Here is an 18566-nt window from a genome sequence, read left to right on the forward strand (position 1 = left end):
CAGAGCTCAGGGCACCAGAGGTGTGCAGGCTGGCAGGGAGGCCAGAGAGGGGCTGGGAAGGAAATGGGAGGCTCTCCTGAGAGCTGCACCTTACTAGAACCAGCTCTATGGCCCGGCACCCACCCAGCTGAGATCTCCGTGGCTTTTAGAAAACAGCGATGCTGCCGCACTTGAGAGGCACAAAACACAGCCACCTCTTGCTTGCATGCCCCCCCCCCCCCCAACCCTCCCCCCTCACATCTGCTTAGTGTGAGCTCGGTGTCAGTTTATAGCAAAGTCACAGAAAGTCCCCAGACTTCCCCTCCTTAAACCTGGCGTCTGGTATCTTCTGATCTTGCCTCTGCTTGGCTCTCGTGCTGGGGCCACGCTCCCAGGCTGCTCATGGAGGTGCCGGGTGGCTCAGCCGGGAGGGCACAGCTGTGACTGCGGGAGGGCCACTCCACTGCACCCCAGCACCCTGCGAGGCTGCACCAGCCCCAAGCTCCACTGTCCCCAGGCTGCTCCCAAGCAAAACTGCAGCCCCAACAAGAACATGCCGATGCCAGCAAGCAGAACTTGCTGCAAAAGGACTCCCAGCAGAAAGCAAAACCCAATGGTATTTTGAAAATGCATTTTCCCTGCTGTGTGAAGTAAACCAAGGAAACCTCAAATCAACACCATAAAAGATCTCTTCTAATCTTTGTGAGCCCCTAGACCTCAGGTATCTCTGTCTTATCTGAGGGCCTTCAGAGACACACAAGCAGCAACTCACATGGTGTTTGTGTTTTCCCCAAGGGGCAATGCGTGTGCAGTGAGGTGTCTTGTTTTGGCCCACATTTTATTATTTCAATATATGTTTGAACATACAAGAAAAAAAAAAAAAAAGTTTAAGTTTTTCCTTTAACAGTTTTCTCAGGTAGGGCTTAGCAGAGAATCTAAAAGGACTGCGAAGACCAAGTCATACAGAAATTTAATGGAAATGTCCCTACCTCTGTCTCAGTTGAAACCCAATCCTGCAGTAGTGTTTAGCATGTGACAGAGAAAATATTGAAAAATAAATCAAGTGATGTCTATGTTGATAATGCTTTTAAAGATTACTCAGCTATGCAGCCTAACCAAGGGCTTCATGTGGCTGTACTATGCTGCACTGTGGTTGCTCCGGTCCCTGCACTGCCTGAACACAGGCACAAACCCACAGGGTTTTTAGGCCTCAAGTAAATACCAGTACTGTATTCACAACCCTTGAAAGGGGATGGTCTGTGGGCAGACGCAGCAACTACCAGCAACCCCCACCCTCAAACCTAGGACTGTTCCTACAAAAAGAAAGTAGAAAACTTGATGCAAACTAAGTCAAAGCAAAGAATGGGTCTCATTTAGGAGTGAAACCCAGAGCAGAGGAGTGAGGCCAGGACCCTTCCTGGCTCTCCCAGACCATCTCCAGCTTGCACTGGCAGTGTCATAACTCCATCAACAGAGCTGGGGCTGGGCAGCACTGAGCTATACGAAATGAGGAAACAAACGAGTTAAAAACCACCAGCTCTGCGGACTACCAACCCTGTTTGGTACAGGCTGTCTCCCCAGGACTTCCTGCTGCTTGTCACTGAGAGCTAGGGACGTCAGACTTTGTCACGCAAGACAGAATTGCTATTAATGGGTTTCTTTCATCAGAACAACCTGAGTTTTTTAATTTCTGCAGTGGTTGGCTTCATTAAAGGCCCTTCCCCATCTACCCACAGCTGTCATGCAGAGGAAACCAATGCTGTCAAATGAACAATAGCTCGTACCTTAGAGAAAAGGAAGGTGGTTTCTAGCTTAACCCAAGGACTGACTCAAAGCCTCACAAAGTCAGTGGGTGGATTTTCAATCGACTTCAAACAGCTGCAGACCTCAGCCCCAGAAATCTGTCTGAGAAGTCTTCATCACCCTGAACAGTGAATTTTTGGGTACAAAACCTGCTGTTGTGTTGGAAACTTTGTGTTGCATTTGCCCCAGTGCAAGCACCTTGCTCCATCGCGCGGCTTCCTGCTCTCCATGGCCATGCAGCCGGCTGCACTAGCACCAACTTGCACAGGTCAGTGCTCATGGAAACAACAGCCTTATGGTTATAACTCTATGGCAGCTGCTGACCTTGGACACTTCTTGTCAATGGAATGTGGGTTTTGAAGGTAGGTCAAGTTTCCAAGTCAGTCAACTCTGATATTCAGTATGACAAGATGTATATTTTGACAGATCACCTCAGCTCCTGGGATAAGAACACGACCTGTATCAGCATAGCAAACAAACAGTCCCACTGAGCACTTCCCTGCTGGAAGAGACAATGAGCTTTTTACACTTTAAACCAGTAATAAGATGCATACTGGAAGTTTTGGGTGTTTCCTGCTGCAATGAAGCTCAGGTCCTTAAAGCTAAGATTTAAAGACAGGCTTTCTGCATTAAAACTTTTCAAAACCCAGACAGACCCTGCTCATCCTTCTAAGAGTGTGCAACTTGACATGGCTTCTGAAATGGAAGCCAGGATGGGGCTTCTAGGCTGTAGGGGGTGTCTACAGCGCTCAACAAGAGCAGATTATTTCCCCGGATTTCTTAGGTACAGCATATAATGTTGACCAAAGGTAGAAAGGGGCTCCAGAAACTTCATGACTTGAATGATACCAGATTCCAAGAGCTTGCAAATTTGATTTGGCCCAGTACAGATGCTAGGGCAACTTGTAAAGCCCCCTGGGGCGCCTGGGGTCCTGGCCCCTGGTTTATCTGTGCGTAGGCACAGATGGAGTCACGGCAGAGAGAGGCAGGGAGCTGGCACAGCACGCTCTCTGCCCTCGGCAGGTCGGGGTTCGGGTGTCACGTTCATCCCTGTCCCCTGCCATAACCCCGTGCTACCAAAGGAAGGGAGAGCAGATGGTGGGAAGTGGCTTGGCCCTCCCCAGGCATCTTGCTGCGAAGCACTGGCGGCAAGATGGAGCAAAGGAAATGCAGAGCGTTTCAGCTCAGGGCTGTGTGTGTGTATGTGTGTGTTTATTAACACACGCATTTGCAGATCATTTCCTGAGCTCCACAGAGGAGGAGACAAGAACCAGGAGATGGTAGTGTGGGCTGGGGCACAGTGCCTTGGTTATGATTATGCCACAGCAGCTTGAGATGAGCCATCAGCAGCCACAGGGTCCCTAGCATGTCCCCCTTCAAAGCAGGGCTTGTCACAGCTGCCAGCTCCCACCATCCTTCTCCCACGGTGCTGCTCAAACCCTAGCAGCCCAGCTGAGAAGTACACCCGGATCAACTGTGCAGCCATGCCATGCACAGCCTAATGGCTTAGTTACTACACATCCATGAAAACAGACCACAAGAAAGCAATCACCAGTGGATAAAACTCCATCTCAATGCACAAAATAGCTTTCAAATCTCTCTTGTAGCCCTCAAAATAGGTACTTCAGAGAGACACACCAATCCTCTACAGTGCATTGAATTTTTTTCTGGTCTGAGCCTCGGCTAGACTATCAAGTCCCAGCACGTTCTCCAGAAACAAGCCACATGTGAAAGGCCTGTGTTACAGGAACATTGGGCCTGTCCCTTACAACAGATGGTTGGGTGGTTTCATCTCTGCACACCAGCAATGCAGGATGACCCTCAGGTCTTCCTGGGAACCCCACCTCCAGCTCAAGCACCTTGGGAAATGCCCAGCCAAGAAGCAAGTGGTGGAGCCCCATGGCCACCGAGGGAGGGCAGGGCAGCGGAGCCGGACTGCTCACGGCACCAGCAGCTGGAAAGGACTCCAGCACGACGCCTCTGCAGAGGATGGAGAGCTCTGCTGAGCTACAGAGAGCAGCAGCAGCTGGCAAGTGCCAGCGCTACTTCAGCCCGCTTCTGAAAGCAAAGAAGTTCACAGGAGGGAGCAGGAGGAAAGGAAGAAAGTGTTAGAAGGAACTGTCTCTTCTGCTGCCGAACAAAGTCAAGCACAGATAACTCATTATTCACATGTTTGAAGTTAGCCTGCTTACGCCATTTGGAAAGAGAATCAGTCACGGCGAGTCTTTGCTTTGGTTTCCCCTGGCTTTCGTGAGACACTACCGCTACTGTCTTTCTCCAGCTTTGAGAGAAAGGCGAGTGTGTCGCAATGCGCCTCGGCTCGCATGTTCTGGCAGAGGATTTACACTGACGAACAACGAAAGGAAAATAATATTTAAGGGGGTGGGGGAGAGAATTTTAAAAAGGCTGCTAATTTATAAAGCTTTTTTAGCTGGTGGTGGTCTGAGATGAATTGGCTGCCTCTAAAAGGATGAAAATAAATATCCCTCTTTTTGAAGGAAATACGCTGGCTCCTGGCCAGCTGGCAGGAAGCACAGAGATATGTTGCATTTACAGTAGGTTTTTACTGTCTGAAGCTACAGCAGTGGGAGAGATGTTCATTATATGCAGGCTGGTATTGATTAGCTGGTTTGCAAGCCCTTAATCTCCTCTCACTTGTGGGTTAGTCCCTTGACTTTGCTTGCCTCTGCCTCTCTCCCTGTCCACCCTGTGGTGAGAGGCTATGCAAGCAGGCAGCTTCTGATAAATCCTATTGTACTTCTAGCCTTTTATTACACCAGCAGACCCAAAAACTCATCCCTCTGGAAAGAAAACAAAGCAGGGCATTAACTCAGATATTTAAAAAGAAATCTCGGGTAGCAGTTCCAACACCTCCTGCAATGCAAGAGCTGTGGCCCACGTTCCAATTGAAAGGAACTTCGCATCCAAATTTTGATGCGGCTTCAGCACAGATCCTGAGGAACATGGGCTCCCCATACCCAGGGTTTCAGCAGGAAGACTGAGTCTTTCTAGATTTGAAGGACAATTAAAGCACTTCAAAGCGCAAGTAAAGTTGGTGGGAGTCTCAACAACAAACTGGGTAAAAATCATTAGGTTTAAGCATTTAGCCTGCTTGTGCCTTGCTGAAAAACCCCACAAGTGCTTTCCTGTATTTTTCCATCCTTAAATACCCTTGAAAATCTGGCTCTGAGACTTCAGAGTCAATTAGGAGGTTTTTAAAGGTTTTGACTGAAGATCTGAAAATTTCACACGTCACAAACTCACAGATCAGTGCACATCTGTAGGAAATACAGCAGCTTTCATAAGAGGGTGCAAAACCCACCAGCCTCACTGGCTTTGCTGCATTTCCTCCCATTTCCAGGAAGGCAAAATTCAATTATGGGCTGTGATCCAGTTCTCATGGAATTAGGCAAAAACCCTGATTCAACGATTTCAAGGCTGGGCACTTGGGAGGAAGCAGACACATCTCAAGCACATCCAGCTGGTATTGCCTCAGTCTAGTCTGAGATCAGATTTTCAAGTGCACATATATATTAGCTGTCACTAGGTAGATCAGTGGATTTATGCCAATTTACAACAGGCAGTGAGTTAATACCTGCTATCTAACAGCTTGAAATGGGACCTGCATGGTACCAGTATAGCTGGTTTTTCCCATCTAATAACCTGTTCCATTAGGGCAAGCACATCAAATTCCTTTGGGCAACCCAGGTTAGGATATTCTGCCCTGGACAGGGAGGACCATCTGCTGGGTTCAAACCCATGCAAGGAATATGCTGTTACAGCTGACAAACACGAGATGCACCTGATGTTGTGGGGCCATACAGCAGACAACTGGATATAGGAGCTTTTGCCAGACAGTCCTGTGCTCTCAGTAACTCAGCACAACCCAGGTCAGATCCAAACTTTCCCAAGGTTGAGGATGCTGAGCACCGTGTTTCCCCTTTACCCTAGGACAGAGCTGGAGTGAAGCCCTGGCATTAGAATAGTAATATCCTCCAATCCCAGGACTGAGTTTCATCTCCAGAAACCAGCTGGTATGTCAGATAAGTACAGCTCCTACCAAGCTTTACCAGCACTCAGAGCGCAATGCTGTAAGTGAGAGTCCCAGAGCAATGCTGCCGGCATGGCACCCCTAGGCCTCTGTACAACGCTGCTTCTCCAGAGCCAAAGCAGTGGGATCATGCACAGGCTCACCTCTCCGTGCCGCTGAGCTGCCTGCTCCACACGTGCTTTTGGGAGGCGTGCAGCTGGGAGAGCAACAGCAGCCCCAGCAAGCAGGCACAGCTCTCGGCTGCTGGCACCTTCCCACTGTTGTCATCCTTGGTGTTACGGCTTGGAGGCACCGGAGCCCCTCTTTGCTTGCTGCTTCTCCCTCCCCTCTCCTACTACAGCGCATAGATTCACTGGAAAGAGTAAGATAAAATAATGCAAAATCATGTCTAAGCACCTTCCGCTGCAGGATATGATTTATCTCTGGCTGATTGCAGAACAGGTGACTAGTCTCCGGCAGCAGAAGAGCAGGGTCTTAGGAACTAAATTTCATCTCATTCTGAGTCAAATCTTCTTCCTCCCTCCACCACATCATTAAAGTGATTGGTTGCACTGATAAGCTCTTTCGGGAGGGAGAAACGAGATGTGTCCTGCCTTGATATCTGATGTGATCTTGTGGTTTTGTTTGATAGTTCTGGTCCTTTAGCTGTTGTCTTCCCTGAAACGAAACTTGCCTTTTAGCATTGACTTTTTTCTCTCTTTCAGTCTGCGACCCTTTGCACTGTCCTCCTGAGCTTGCAAATCCTGCCCAAGGGGAGTGGGGCTGCAATGCGTCAATAAACCTGCAAGATGCAGTTCTAGCTGCAGTTCAACAAATTCTCACCAACAGAAGCTTCCACATACACATCGTGCTCCCACGTCACCCACTACACGCCAGGTTATTAGATTCACTTTACAAACAGATAAAATAAGATACAGGACAAATTGCTGGGACACCCCTTGTGAAGAACCAAAGCTTGCCAACAGCCTTGTCACAAATACTCATTTTTTGGGGGGAGGAAGGGTGTCCTGGCACCTGCATGCTGTCCCATCTCATCCCTTTGCACTTGCTTGGTTCACCCATTGGATTCAGCAGAAATTTCTTTTGCTATTTATTTTTACAGCAGCTGACACAACTTGCCCCTGCACCCAAGACCAAAACACCACTGACATCCTTCTGGAAGTAGCCTTCAATGATACTTCATTCTCCAGATGTGCCACATCCACCAGAGGATACTTTTGCTCCAGTTTAATCTCTTCTAAATACAATATCAATGTCTTGTCTACAATTCTGATTTATTTTTTTTTTTTGTCCAAAGCCAGACCAGGATCAGGTGTGCTCTCCTACTCAGCTGAGAATCATGCCCTGGGGTTTTCCAAAGCATTCAAAAGCAGGAGGTGTTGCAACCAATTTCAACAAAGATTCTTTGTACAATGCAAGCAAAAATAACTTCCCTTTTCTGACTCCCAATACTGCTTTGCTTAGAAAATACTGATCATTTTTAAGTGAAATGATTTTGAAGTTGTGATACACTGGGTGATTATAAAAGCAGAGGTGGAACTTAGCATATGCACCAAATAAAATAATTAGAGGAATGAATTTACTGGAGCCCATATAATTTTGGTTGCTCTGTTAATACTTCTTTCAACGCTGGGATTACAGCCTTAAACTGTAACACCAAAGGACCAGGCAATGTGAACCCACTGCTTTGGGCATGGCCAAGCAAACTTTGCTCTTGCTGAGGAAGGTTCCGTGAGCCCCTGGCAACCGGGGAACAGCTCCGTACCCAGCCGAGGGGTGAGTGGGGCTGGAGGCTTGCACAGCCTGGCCTGCCAAAACCCGGAGCCCATCTGCTTTTCTTCCCGAGTAATTTTTGCCATCCCAGAGCCAAACCCTCACTCCCCCTACACATTGTCTCTGCTCAGAAGGGGTTAACTGGATAGCAGTACCTATAAGAAATTAGAGGAGGAGGTAGTTTAACATAATTGCTTGTGATGCATGTATCAACAGCAGTCCCAAACTGCCTCTGCAAGAAAACAATGCCCTGGATGGTCTCAGCAGATACCAAAGGGTTCAAATTCACCCGCTGGGATCAAAACACATTAGAGATGGGAATAAACACAGAGAAACCCTGCTTCACAGCAAGTACTGATTTGCAAGGACTCCCGCGTGAACTCAGAGTCCCACACCTGAGCTGTGCGGATTCAGCCCTGGCCCCAGCCCTGACCTCCTGCCTGGCCCCTGGCGAACAGGGCACCAGGGAAAATTGAAGGGACCTGGTGGATGGGGCAGGAATGGAAGGTGCAGTGACGGTACCAAGGCCCTGCCATCATCCCAACCAACACTGGCTTTTCATTTTTCTCCATTCAAAGAGCAAACAGGACATGGAAGGGTGGGATGGAGCAGGCTGGTCTCCGTGCAGGAGGCGCCCTCCATGCAAGTGCCCCATGATGACAGCTTTAAGGGACAATATAAGAAAACAGCAGTAGAACTAAAACATTAGGATATGCTGCATTTTTCTGAGGATTTCACACGCGTGCTTTGTTTCATGACACTCTGAAGATCTCATGCCCTGTTCAAAGACCCTTCTGTTCCTCCAGGTAGGAGCCTCCAGGGGGGCAGGATCTGTGTGGCAGAGCAGGAACAGAGGCCAGGGAGCTCTCCAGTGGCTGCCCGGCATGCCCAGGGCCGCACCATCGCTGGGCCAGGGGCCAGTGCAGGGAGCAGCTGCTGGGCTTCTGTGAGGGCTCATCTCGCAAGCTGAAGCGTATCCAGAGCAAACAGTTAATAACGGAAGCAAGAAACTGTCACTCAGGATTTCCTCCTCTGCTCTCTAGGGAAGGGGACAGGTCTTAAGAAGTGGGAAATCACCCTAGTTTAAGCACTGCACTCTAAATTATAAAAAATGATAGCAATTTTACAATCAACAAGTGACTGTCCAGGAAGTGGTGAGGTCATTTATTTAAATGATCTTGTTGGTTTGATTTATTTACAGTTGTTTTTTTTTTTTTTTTTTAAATAGTTCCCGGACAGACTGGGAAACATTTGTTTATTTATATCTAGCTTAGGACAAGCAGGGGAAAAAAACAAAAGACCCTAATAATACCCCAAACTATCACCCCACGGGAGCACTTAAGCAACAATCCTGGTTTTAATTACAGAAATATCTCAAAGGCAAGTTTCATGTATCCCCCCTGAGAAACCCTTTCTGCCAAGATAAAGATCTGAAACCATATAATCCTGGCACAACGCAGCCCAAGTCCTGGTATGAATTCGAGCAGAAAAGCAATAGACCCTGTAATAATTTATTATCTCTTCTCCAAGGGCTTTCCAGACAAAATCACATCTCTGAGGACAAAAGGCACAGCAAACGTGGGGCGTCACTGCCATGGCCCTGGGCAAGCTGCAGACCACGGGGTCCCAAGACTGCCCACAGTAAGATTGCGATAGAGGATCACTTTGTCGTTACTCCTTTTTTGCCTCCGCCCTGTCACCCTGCTTGGCTGCATTCCTCTCCTCTCTACTCCCCAGCTGGTTTTAGCTGTTCCTTGCTAACGCACACCATGTCCACTATGCAGCAGATCCTGGCACCCCGTGTCACAGGCATGGGAACACCACAGGTTTTATTCCGCCACCCAGGTTCACGGAGCCAGGGGCTGCAACATCTCCCTGAACCTCCCCGCAGCACTGCCCTACAGGTCCCCCTCGCATCTCATTTTGCTTCGAAACCATGAGACAACTGACACTTTTTCCCTTGCGGAGGAAGCGTGGTGTGGATTTATGCAAATCCCTGTGCAGCGCAGGTCCACGCAACAAAACATCCTGAAATCATCCTTCCAAAACCACCGCTGGGCTGGCAGGCGGCAGAGCTGCGTCCCCACAGGCAGGCGCCCAGCATCGCCCCGCTTGCCGGTAGCAGCTCTTCCTCTCCCGGTACTGCCAGCAATTTCCTTCTCTGAAGCACACCTTACAGTGGGGCCAGGATGTGAGGAGCAAATGCATGGACCATTTAACTTCATAGTACAACCCCCATACAGCCAAATTTCTCAGAGGTAATCAGAATGTTTCTGCTTTATCTTTCTCTTTTTTTTTTTTTTTTTTTTCCCCCAAATGGTGCAGGTGAGGGAAGTCCTACAGAGGTGCTGTCTGCTACAATTACTATGGAGTCAGAAATCTGGCCAGATATATTATAAACCAGAAGTCAGCAAGTAAATAACCAACACCACAATATATTAAACACACTTTTGTATTTTTTATGGCATTTAAGCCATTAAGGCATGAAACCATGATGCAGGTAAAGGAATCAGTTTTGCACAGGATGGCCATATCCTAGAAAAAGCCAACACAAGCCTGGCAAGTTGCACCACTGGGGGGCCCTGAGGAAGACCCCGCCACCAACAGTCCTCACGTCAGCCCCAGACGCTGGAGAGCACGGACGGGCTGACTCAGCTCTTCGGCCTCACCCAGCTGCCGTGCAGCACAGCCTCAGGTCTGGGCAAACTGCCTTCATCTTCAAATAAATAAATCCCCACCGTGCCTGGGGCTACAGAGGTGCTCAAGGAGTGGAGTTGGTTTTGGGGTCGAACCCGGTGCTGAACAGAGACTGCTTGCTGCAGGGACACATTGACCAACTCTGCCCCACAACCACACAAACTGAAGTATTGAAACCTCCCAATACAACCAACAGCAAATGCAAAACCCTAGGTGCTCAGCCTCACAGCCCCCTGCCCTAAGCCTGCAGGTCAATTTTGGCAGGAATGGAGGCTCAGATTAGGACAGCACCATCTTATAGCAGATACCTGGTGATTTCTAGTTGCTACCATCATACTGGGATCTCTACAGAGCTTATTCTGACTAGCGGGGTGAAATATTGCACTTCTTTTCCCTTCCCTGCATAGAACAGGTTTTCAAGTTTTGCTGTTTCTAGCTGTAAATCTCAGATTCATTGGGAGCCACGAGGACAGGGAGTTCTGGGGGGAATCGCTTTCCTCACTAGCACAACCCTGTGTACCCTCTTTCTCTCTGCTTCAATCTGGAGCATCCACTGAGAATAGAATAAAAAAAACCAGAACCCTCAGAATTCAAGAAAATCGATTCAGACACACCTTAAAAATAAATAAAAGCAAGAAAGCAGCTTTTCCAGGGTGGTTTGTGGAGGCGCCGATGTTTGAGGTGCCGGGGCCAGAGAGGCGCTGGGCGTGGGATGAGAACCGAGATGGAGGCGGCGAGATTGGGGTGTGGGCAGTGGAGCCGAGGTGTGTCCAGGCTGGCGGGTCCAGCGCAGGACGGGGTGGTTCAGGGCGCTGTTTTTTTTTTTTTTTTTTTTTTTTTTTTTTATCAGTGCAGCTTCAAGGTGGATAGAGAAGCCACAGCAAGGTATGCATCATCTCAAGTAAATGCTGATACAACCCTTTCTCTTCCTCAGCTGCCACCTGGGCAGTGCAGGCGGTGCTGGAAGAAATGCTTTTAGAGAGGGTCTTGAGGTAACCTGGCATTACCAGTTAGTCTTTCTTCTCTCTCCCATTAACACCTTGCACAGGAACAGTGTTCCCATCTGCAGGAAGGAGGCTTGCTACCCTCTGCAGACCCCACGCTCTTGACTTCCCTGCTGAGAATGCGTGGCTGTGCTGCAGCTTGGACTGACATCACACGCAGGGGACAGGCGGAGAGGGAAACCCTCACCCAGCCGAGGCTCTTAAAAATATCAAAGCAGAAACCAGTGGTTCTTGGAAACAACTCAGAAACGTGGGAGGTGAGAAGCCTTTCCACCCGCCAGCTACGTGCTGTGCGAGGGGGGAGCGGGTGCTCGGGGCACAGCAGAACCACGGCCACACACTGCACCCGTGGCAGGGGCGCTGCTCCCAGCACGTGTTTCCAGTGGATGTGAGGAAGGAGCCTTTTGGAAAGGTGGCCAAGGAGGGGACACCTCGTGCCTGTACAGGATAGGCCCAGCCAGGAAGTCCCTGCAGGGTCAACGTGGTGGGGAGCAGGAGTCTAAATGTTTTTGCTAGGTGGAGGTGAGCCTGGCACTGATCATCTGTCCCCTCCCACTCCAAGCCCAGCAGACACTGCGCAGCACAGGGACATGCTTACTGTGGTCACACCAAGCAGGGACATGACCAAAAGCACCAAGTCTCCAACGCATGCACCCAAAACAAGCAACAGACACCAACTCGCTGCCCAGTGGCCCCCACCAACCATGTGCGCTTGCTTTGCTGCTCCTAGCCATGGCCTGTCAGTTGACCAGGGAGGGGGGAAGGCAGGAACCCCGCTGCCATCCCGCTCCTCAGCCATGGAAAACCAAGGTACAGCCCCTCCTGCCCTCATCCTCCTTTCCATCACTCGTTCAGGACAGAAGTGTAAAAGCAAGTGGGTCTGTGCTGGCACCTCAGCCCCACACCTGCTCCCTCTTCCACATGCTTTTCTGCTGGGGCAGTGACAGGGGAAAAAGCCAGCTGTGTACAGCTTGGCCAGCACCAAACCTCAGGAACAGACCTTATCCTCCAAGCGGTCTAGGTCCTCACCATATGAGCAGAGAGGGCTCTGGACATCCTGGCACAGCTGCCCTGCACCTTGCCCACCTCCACAGCACCCATGCTCAGGGCTCGACACCCACTCACAGCCAGAGGGGTGTTTTTCACCCCCAGTGAACACAGCTGGATATTTACATGCAACCCCACAAGGGTTATGGATGGGTGATCACATCTGCTGTGGGTGCCCTTTGCTCCTCAGAGCGGCCAGGACAGCAGGGACAGGGTGGAAACAAGAAACAAGGGGTTAAGAGCTAAAGGACTTTATACGGGGAGGTTAAGGAAAGCTGAACAGCAGCAGGAAAAGTCAGAGCAAGTTAAAGACACTGAAGGAAAAAAGAAGGACTTTGCACAAGAGTTCTCAGGAGATGGGACAAAAAGCAACTATTGCTGCAAGGGGTGAGCTGGGAGGAGGACAGCAAGTGAAAAGGGTTGACAAGAAGTGACAGAAGGCAAGAGGGAAGAGCTGTAGGAAAGGAAGGGGAAGGGGAAGGCACCCAACAGGTAGGTGTGAGGGGGGAAGCCCTGGAGATGCTCTCATTTACCCAGGCATAGACTAAACATTACTGCATAGCTTCCAGCTATTCATTTTTCTGTGTTCTGCCTTCTGTGGATTATTTTGCAAGCAGGCGTGGATGCAAGAGACTGCACAAGGATTGCAGCTCAACTAAGTCAGGTTTTTGCTAAATAAAGAGCTGCAGAGAAAGGAGGGGGGAGAAGGAAATTCCACAGGAAGTTCAGATATTTTATTACTTCCTGTTTGTACGAAGTATGTCAACACTTGGCACCCAATGCACCATTTGTTTAGAGCTAAGGTGTCAACTTGAAAGAGTGTCCTTGATCTCTCCAGATCTAACCCACAATGAAGCAGAACAAAAAAAAAAAAAAAAAAAAAAAAAAGGAATGAGTGAGCAGGGCACTTGGGAGCAAGCCTGCATCATGGATGATGCAGGAGATGCTCATGAACCACAGCCAACATGAGCACTTGACCAAAGCCACTGCTGCTACCAGCCCTGTGCACAGCCTGACCCTACTCTTCACTTTGCTGTGGGCTGTGACCCACAGTTTCACCATGGGTCCTCCAAACAAGCACATCTGGGTGTCTTCAACACATCGGTCTGGCTCTCCCAGTCTCCCCATCCGGGTTTTAACCACTGGCCCCGCAATGGGCTCTGGCTGCAACCCGGTTCCCTGCAGTTTCTCACCCAACTCAACTTGATTTCAAACTCCTCAGATGTTTTCTGGGCAAAGCTTTAGTTAAAAGACTTGCTCAAGGGCTGAGATGAAGTGATGGGACAGGGGTGGAAGATGAATGGGAAGCTCAGAGGTGGGGCGTGGAACAGAGCCGCGTTTCTGGCCAAAAACCCCACGAGAACGTTTGCTGGAGGAATTTCACCGCATCTGAGAAGATGATGCCCAGGGCTTTCCCAGGATACCAAGACAAATGGCCAATTCTTTCCGTATGAAGGATGCTTTTCCGCACGATCACACCAGCCCCTCCCCAGCCGTGTCCAGCCTCCAGCACCAGCCAACACCAGTCCTGCACAAGAGGAGCCGCTATGCACCACATCCTTCTCATTTGCAACAGGGCAGCCAAGAAGGGGAAAAAATATTTTTATGTATATATTTACATCTATAAATGCACCTATGTAATATCCATGCATGTATAAAAATAACTGCAAGTCCTGCTGGTGGTTCTCACCTCCCAAAACCAAGCAGTGGAGGAGAGCATGAGCTGGTGTGCATGGACAGAGATGGTTGTTACTGGAGCCTTTCCAGCTCCCTTCCCAGCAGGTGCCGGGTGCACGCAGGGGTGCTATCCCAGAGAGCCACCCAGTGGCTGGTTACCCAGGAAAACCACCTTTGGTTTCCATGACCAGGTGGGCCAGCATCGTTCTACAGCCAGGATTTCTGCAGGGACAGGAGTGCAGGGAAAGGACGGGACAAATGTAATTTTATTTTTTTAAATTTCAGGTTAATTAGAAAATGAAAACCAATGAAGTATGACAAAGGAGAGAACTTTAAAAACAAAAAAAACTTTTCCCATACAGTGTAAGACTGTATTTTCACAAGACATGAGTGAATTCCCAGTTTGACCCAGGGCTTACAAATATGACCTTTGCAGCCAACAAACCTATGACCATCTGCAAATAGCAGAAAAACTACAGCTTAGGTTTAAACTCTTCAGATCAGTAATTCATAGGATTTCGGGGGTGGAGGGTGGTTGGTAGTACAGGGATGAGGAAAAAAGATTGACTTTTAGGATCCACACAAGACAAGGAAATAAGCAACAAATAAATACTACACAGAGCTCTTTAAAGAGCCCAAATCTTCAGCACAAACATTATGAGGTACACAAATCAGAAAAAACAAAACAAAACAAAACAGCAAACTGCTGACCTTGCATGCCAGGACGGCATCCCCCAGGCAAACCAAGCAAGAGTCAGGGCCAGCTGCCCCATCCTCAGGTTTTAGCTAATTGTGCAAAATGAAGGCACTGCACCAAGGCCAAGAGTGTCCATGGCTCAAACCCACAGCTCCCTGCCTAGCTACAAATCCTGTGCCTCCGTATCAGAAAGTTTAAATTAAAGATCAGTAATGATCAACCATCGTGTTGAAATTCAAAAGGAGGAGTGGGTATGATTCAGCTTGGTTTTGGCAAGTACTGAGCGTTGGTGAAGTCAGAGCAAACCAAACGCTAAGAGTAGTAACTATCTTGCCTTGTATTATTATTTATATATTCCCTATGATGGTGATGATGATGATGATTATTATTATTAGAAAGGCGATCTGATGCAGCAGACAAGGGGCTGAGCCAGGAGTCAGGAGACCTGGTTTCTATTCCTGACATGGAACAGTTGTGCAACTCCCTGCCCAAACCCTGCCTGCTTTCTGCCTCCCAGCCTAGATTGCCCATTCCCAGGTGTTTGCAGTGCCCACCATGACCCATGTTGCTCTCCACTGCCACAGCACTGTAACAGGGACATGCCTTATGCTTATGGTTTAAAAAACAAAACACTAAAAAAAAAAAACACAACACAGCATTGCACTGCCTAGGTACTATCTCTGCAAACAAGCACTCCAGACCAGCAGCCCAATGGGCTTATATAAAGTCTCTAACACCCCAAGCTCCAACATTTAAAAAAAAAAAAAGGGGGAAAAAATAAAAAAAAATAAAAAGGGGACAAAAAGAATCAACAAAAAACAAGGCAAATAAAACTGTCTTGCAGAGGTAACAGCCTTGACCTGGCCTGACATCAAGGGGTGCCGATGGCCCAGCGACAGCATCAACAGAAAATATTTTCTAAAGCATATTTAGAAGGATCAAACTGTTTCCCTTAAATTTGGGCACTGACAGCTTTACATGCTAAGTGAACAAACTCTGCTTTATAGTGCCCAGGGTGGTGCTGAGCATGCAGGAAGGCAGAGCTGGAGCAGAAGGACAGCAACAGAGGGCTGGGAACGAGGTCCTGGGACCCCACCTCACAGGGGTCCTGACAAGCAAGTACTCAAGGAAGAGGGACAATCCTCCTGCTGACATTATTGGAGCATTTCCCCAGTCTCCTCTGATCATAGGAGAGGCACTCCAAGATGAACTTAAGCCACCCCAACTCCAAAAATCAACTGAGTGCAGCCAGTCTGCAGCTGCCATTGCAGAGACACTGCCAGCCCTGCAATATCCAGAAGACCCTTCTTGATCACAACAGAAAGATAGTTCTGTAGTTGAATCGTCTGCTTGGTTTTCTCAAGCAATGCAGCCTCCATCAGTGACCACTGCCAGCCAGAGGCTTTGACAACCTGAAAGTGAAACTGCCAACAAACAGAAGGGGAAGGTACCCTGCAAGCTCTCCTGGGCCCATGTGGACAGACAGGCAAATAGAAGCACAGAGCAGGGGAAACCTGCAAACATGTTATTAATCAGAAATTCAGCCTCTGAAGCAGGGCACAGCATCTCCAGCTTCATAACTCCCCCCACCCCAAAAATGCCTTGCACACCCCCAGGATTGAGCCTTTGTCATTTCTACTGCATCCCAAGTGCCACGAGGAGCAGGGCTGTAGAACCACACAGACCTTGGGGGACACAGAGCACAGCAAGAGGGAACAAGCAGCAGGCAGGACACGTGTGGTGCTCCATGGAGAAAAAGAAAATGAAGACAATCCGGGCACACTCCTGGGGTTTGCCTGACCACACCATCATCTTTGCTCTGTGTGCTGCGAAAGGCAGCTGTCCCGGCTGCAGAGGCATCCTTCACCCGCGTGGCCAGGGAAAGTTCAGCCCCCTGTGGCACCCCCCCACTGCTCAGCAGCCAAATAAAACATAACTTACTTCGTGGCTCCCGGGGTCCGTCTACAGTCACTTTAATGGCTCGGTGATAGGTAGCAACTTGAGTGGGGTTGGTGAACACTGTGATCGTCAGGGTAAAGCTTTTTCCTAAGGGAAGGGGGGGGAGAGAAAAAGAGGATATTCACATATGTTCAACTCCTTTGAGAGTAAATTGCTCCTGCTGGAGAAAACTCAGACACAAACATCTGCATACACCAAACTCCAGCACACATATCAGTTAACTTTATGAGACATTATTGTCGAGACAAAGCTCAGCCACCTCCCGCTGGGGTTCAGCTGGCTGCAGTGAAGACAGACTTGGGCCTGGTTCAGAGCAGGAGCCTGAACCTTCATGGACAGAAAAGTCACTTGTCCCCCTTCCCCTCCCCTATCCCAATATCACAGCAGCTTCCCATTGCCTCCCTGTTTGGACATTTCCCTTTTTCCCATGGGAATCCAGCCCCAAAATGCAGCACTGCACACTGGATCCTCTCTGCAAGGGCCATATTTGGGTCCTGGCACCCATGGAATACTCCTAGAGGAAAAATCAGGCAAGATCACATCAGTTTAGATGTGATGGATGATGGCATTTGCTGGGTAAAACTGGTGGCTGTGGCCCTGCAGAGGTAGGTTTGGAGGGGAGCTACATGGGGCTCTTGGCCATGGGGGCACCTGCGGCACACAGCCCACATGTGCTTATGCCAGGCTGCAGCAGAAACTGGAAGCTGCAAAGCCTGCACCAAATATGTCCAGCTTTGTGCACCAGGACTGGCCACCACACACATGGCCCCATGGACTGGGGGGACTGTCCTTCTGTTCTCATTCCCCCAGCCCCAAATAGAGAGCAGGAACACACTGCCAGAAAAAAAGATTTCTTACATCATCATGGTGGGCTTTTAGTGATGCTTTTGACGCACTGAGCTTTTCACTTTTTTAATTATTGGGGAAAAAAAGTGGGGGGCAGGGAGGTAGGCGGTGAAAAGCTCTCCAAACCCATAATTTGCGAGAGCACAACAGTGACATTTTTTGGCAGAACACGTTTCCATTTGCAGCCCCCAAACGCTTCTGGCATCGCAGAGGGCATTTTCTCCCCGTGCAGAGAGAGAAGCGGCAGCAGCAGCACGCCCCCGGCCCGGCCCCCGCTCCCCGACCCCTGCCCGTTGCTGGCGGGTCGGGGACACCATCGCCAGGCGCAGGGCTCGGCAGCGCCGGCTCCTCCTGAAAGGGCCTCGGCTCTCCCGCCCCCTCCCGGGGCAGCCCCGCAGCGTTCGGGAGTTCCGCGGGTAACGGGGCTGCTGCATGTGCGCGCAAGGGAACCGCGCCAGCCGATCCCCCAAGAGCAATCGCCGCGGGATTTCGAAGGCAGGCGGTATTTCGGAGGCAGAAAACCCAGCAGAAATCGCCCTGAAGTGCCTGCGCAATCACCCACGAGCTCCTCCAGCCTTCGCTTCACTCACAAACAGCTCCACCGAGAGCAAGAAACAGACTCCTCTCCCTCTTCCCTGGATTAGGGCTTTCCAGATCCCAACCACCATCTATAAGGGTGGATCTAAGAGTGCTCATAGTTAAAAATCAGTGGTATTTATACAGCTAGACAGGAAAAGAAAAAAAAGAATAAATAGAAAAATAAATTAATCTCCTGCAGAGAACACTGAGCAGTTATCTCAGGTGGGAAGTTTCTCTACGGGAGTGTTGGGGGGTGGGGAGTAAGGCTGGCTTTAAAGCGGACGGCAAGAAGGATTTGTGAAAGCCAGAAACCAATCCATGCCCTACTTCAGCTTTCAAAATAAGCCCAAACGGTGCACAAACCTTCAGCTCATTCTCTACACAAGGAGGTTTTTTTTGTTTGTTTGTTTTTTTACCCCCCTAAATGAAAATGTAACCCCCAAGGAAGCAGCCC

General features: G+C 49.4%; 1 protein-coding gene across 1 annotated transcript in view; it reads right to left on the bottom strand.

Moving 5' to 3' along the window:
* Positions 1–18566, bottom strand: part of RUNX3 (RUNX family transcription factor 3) — a 36272-nt gene that overhangs the window by 13149 nt on the left and 4557 nt on the right. Inside the window, exon 3 of the mRNA XM_032202409.1 lies at positions 16670–16774. Coding sequence (XP_032058300.1) covers positions 16670–16774 — 105 coding nt within the window. The remainder of the gene's footprint in view (positions 1–16669; positions 16775–18566) is intronic.

The sequence above is a fragment of the Aythya fuligula genome, chromosome 23 (genome assembly GCF_009819795.1).
Source record: "Aythya fuligula isolate bAytFul2 chromosome 23, bAytFul2.pri, whole genome shotgun sequence".
NCBI lineage: Eukaryota > Metazoa > Chordata > Aves > Anseriformes > Anatidae > Aythya > Aythya fuligula.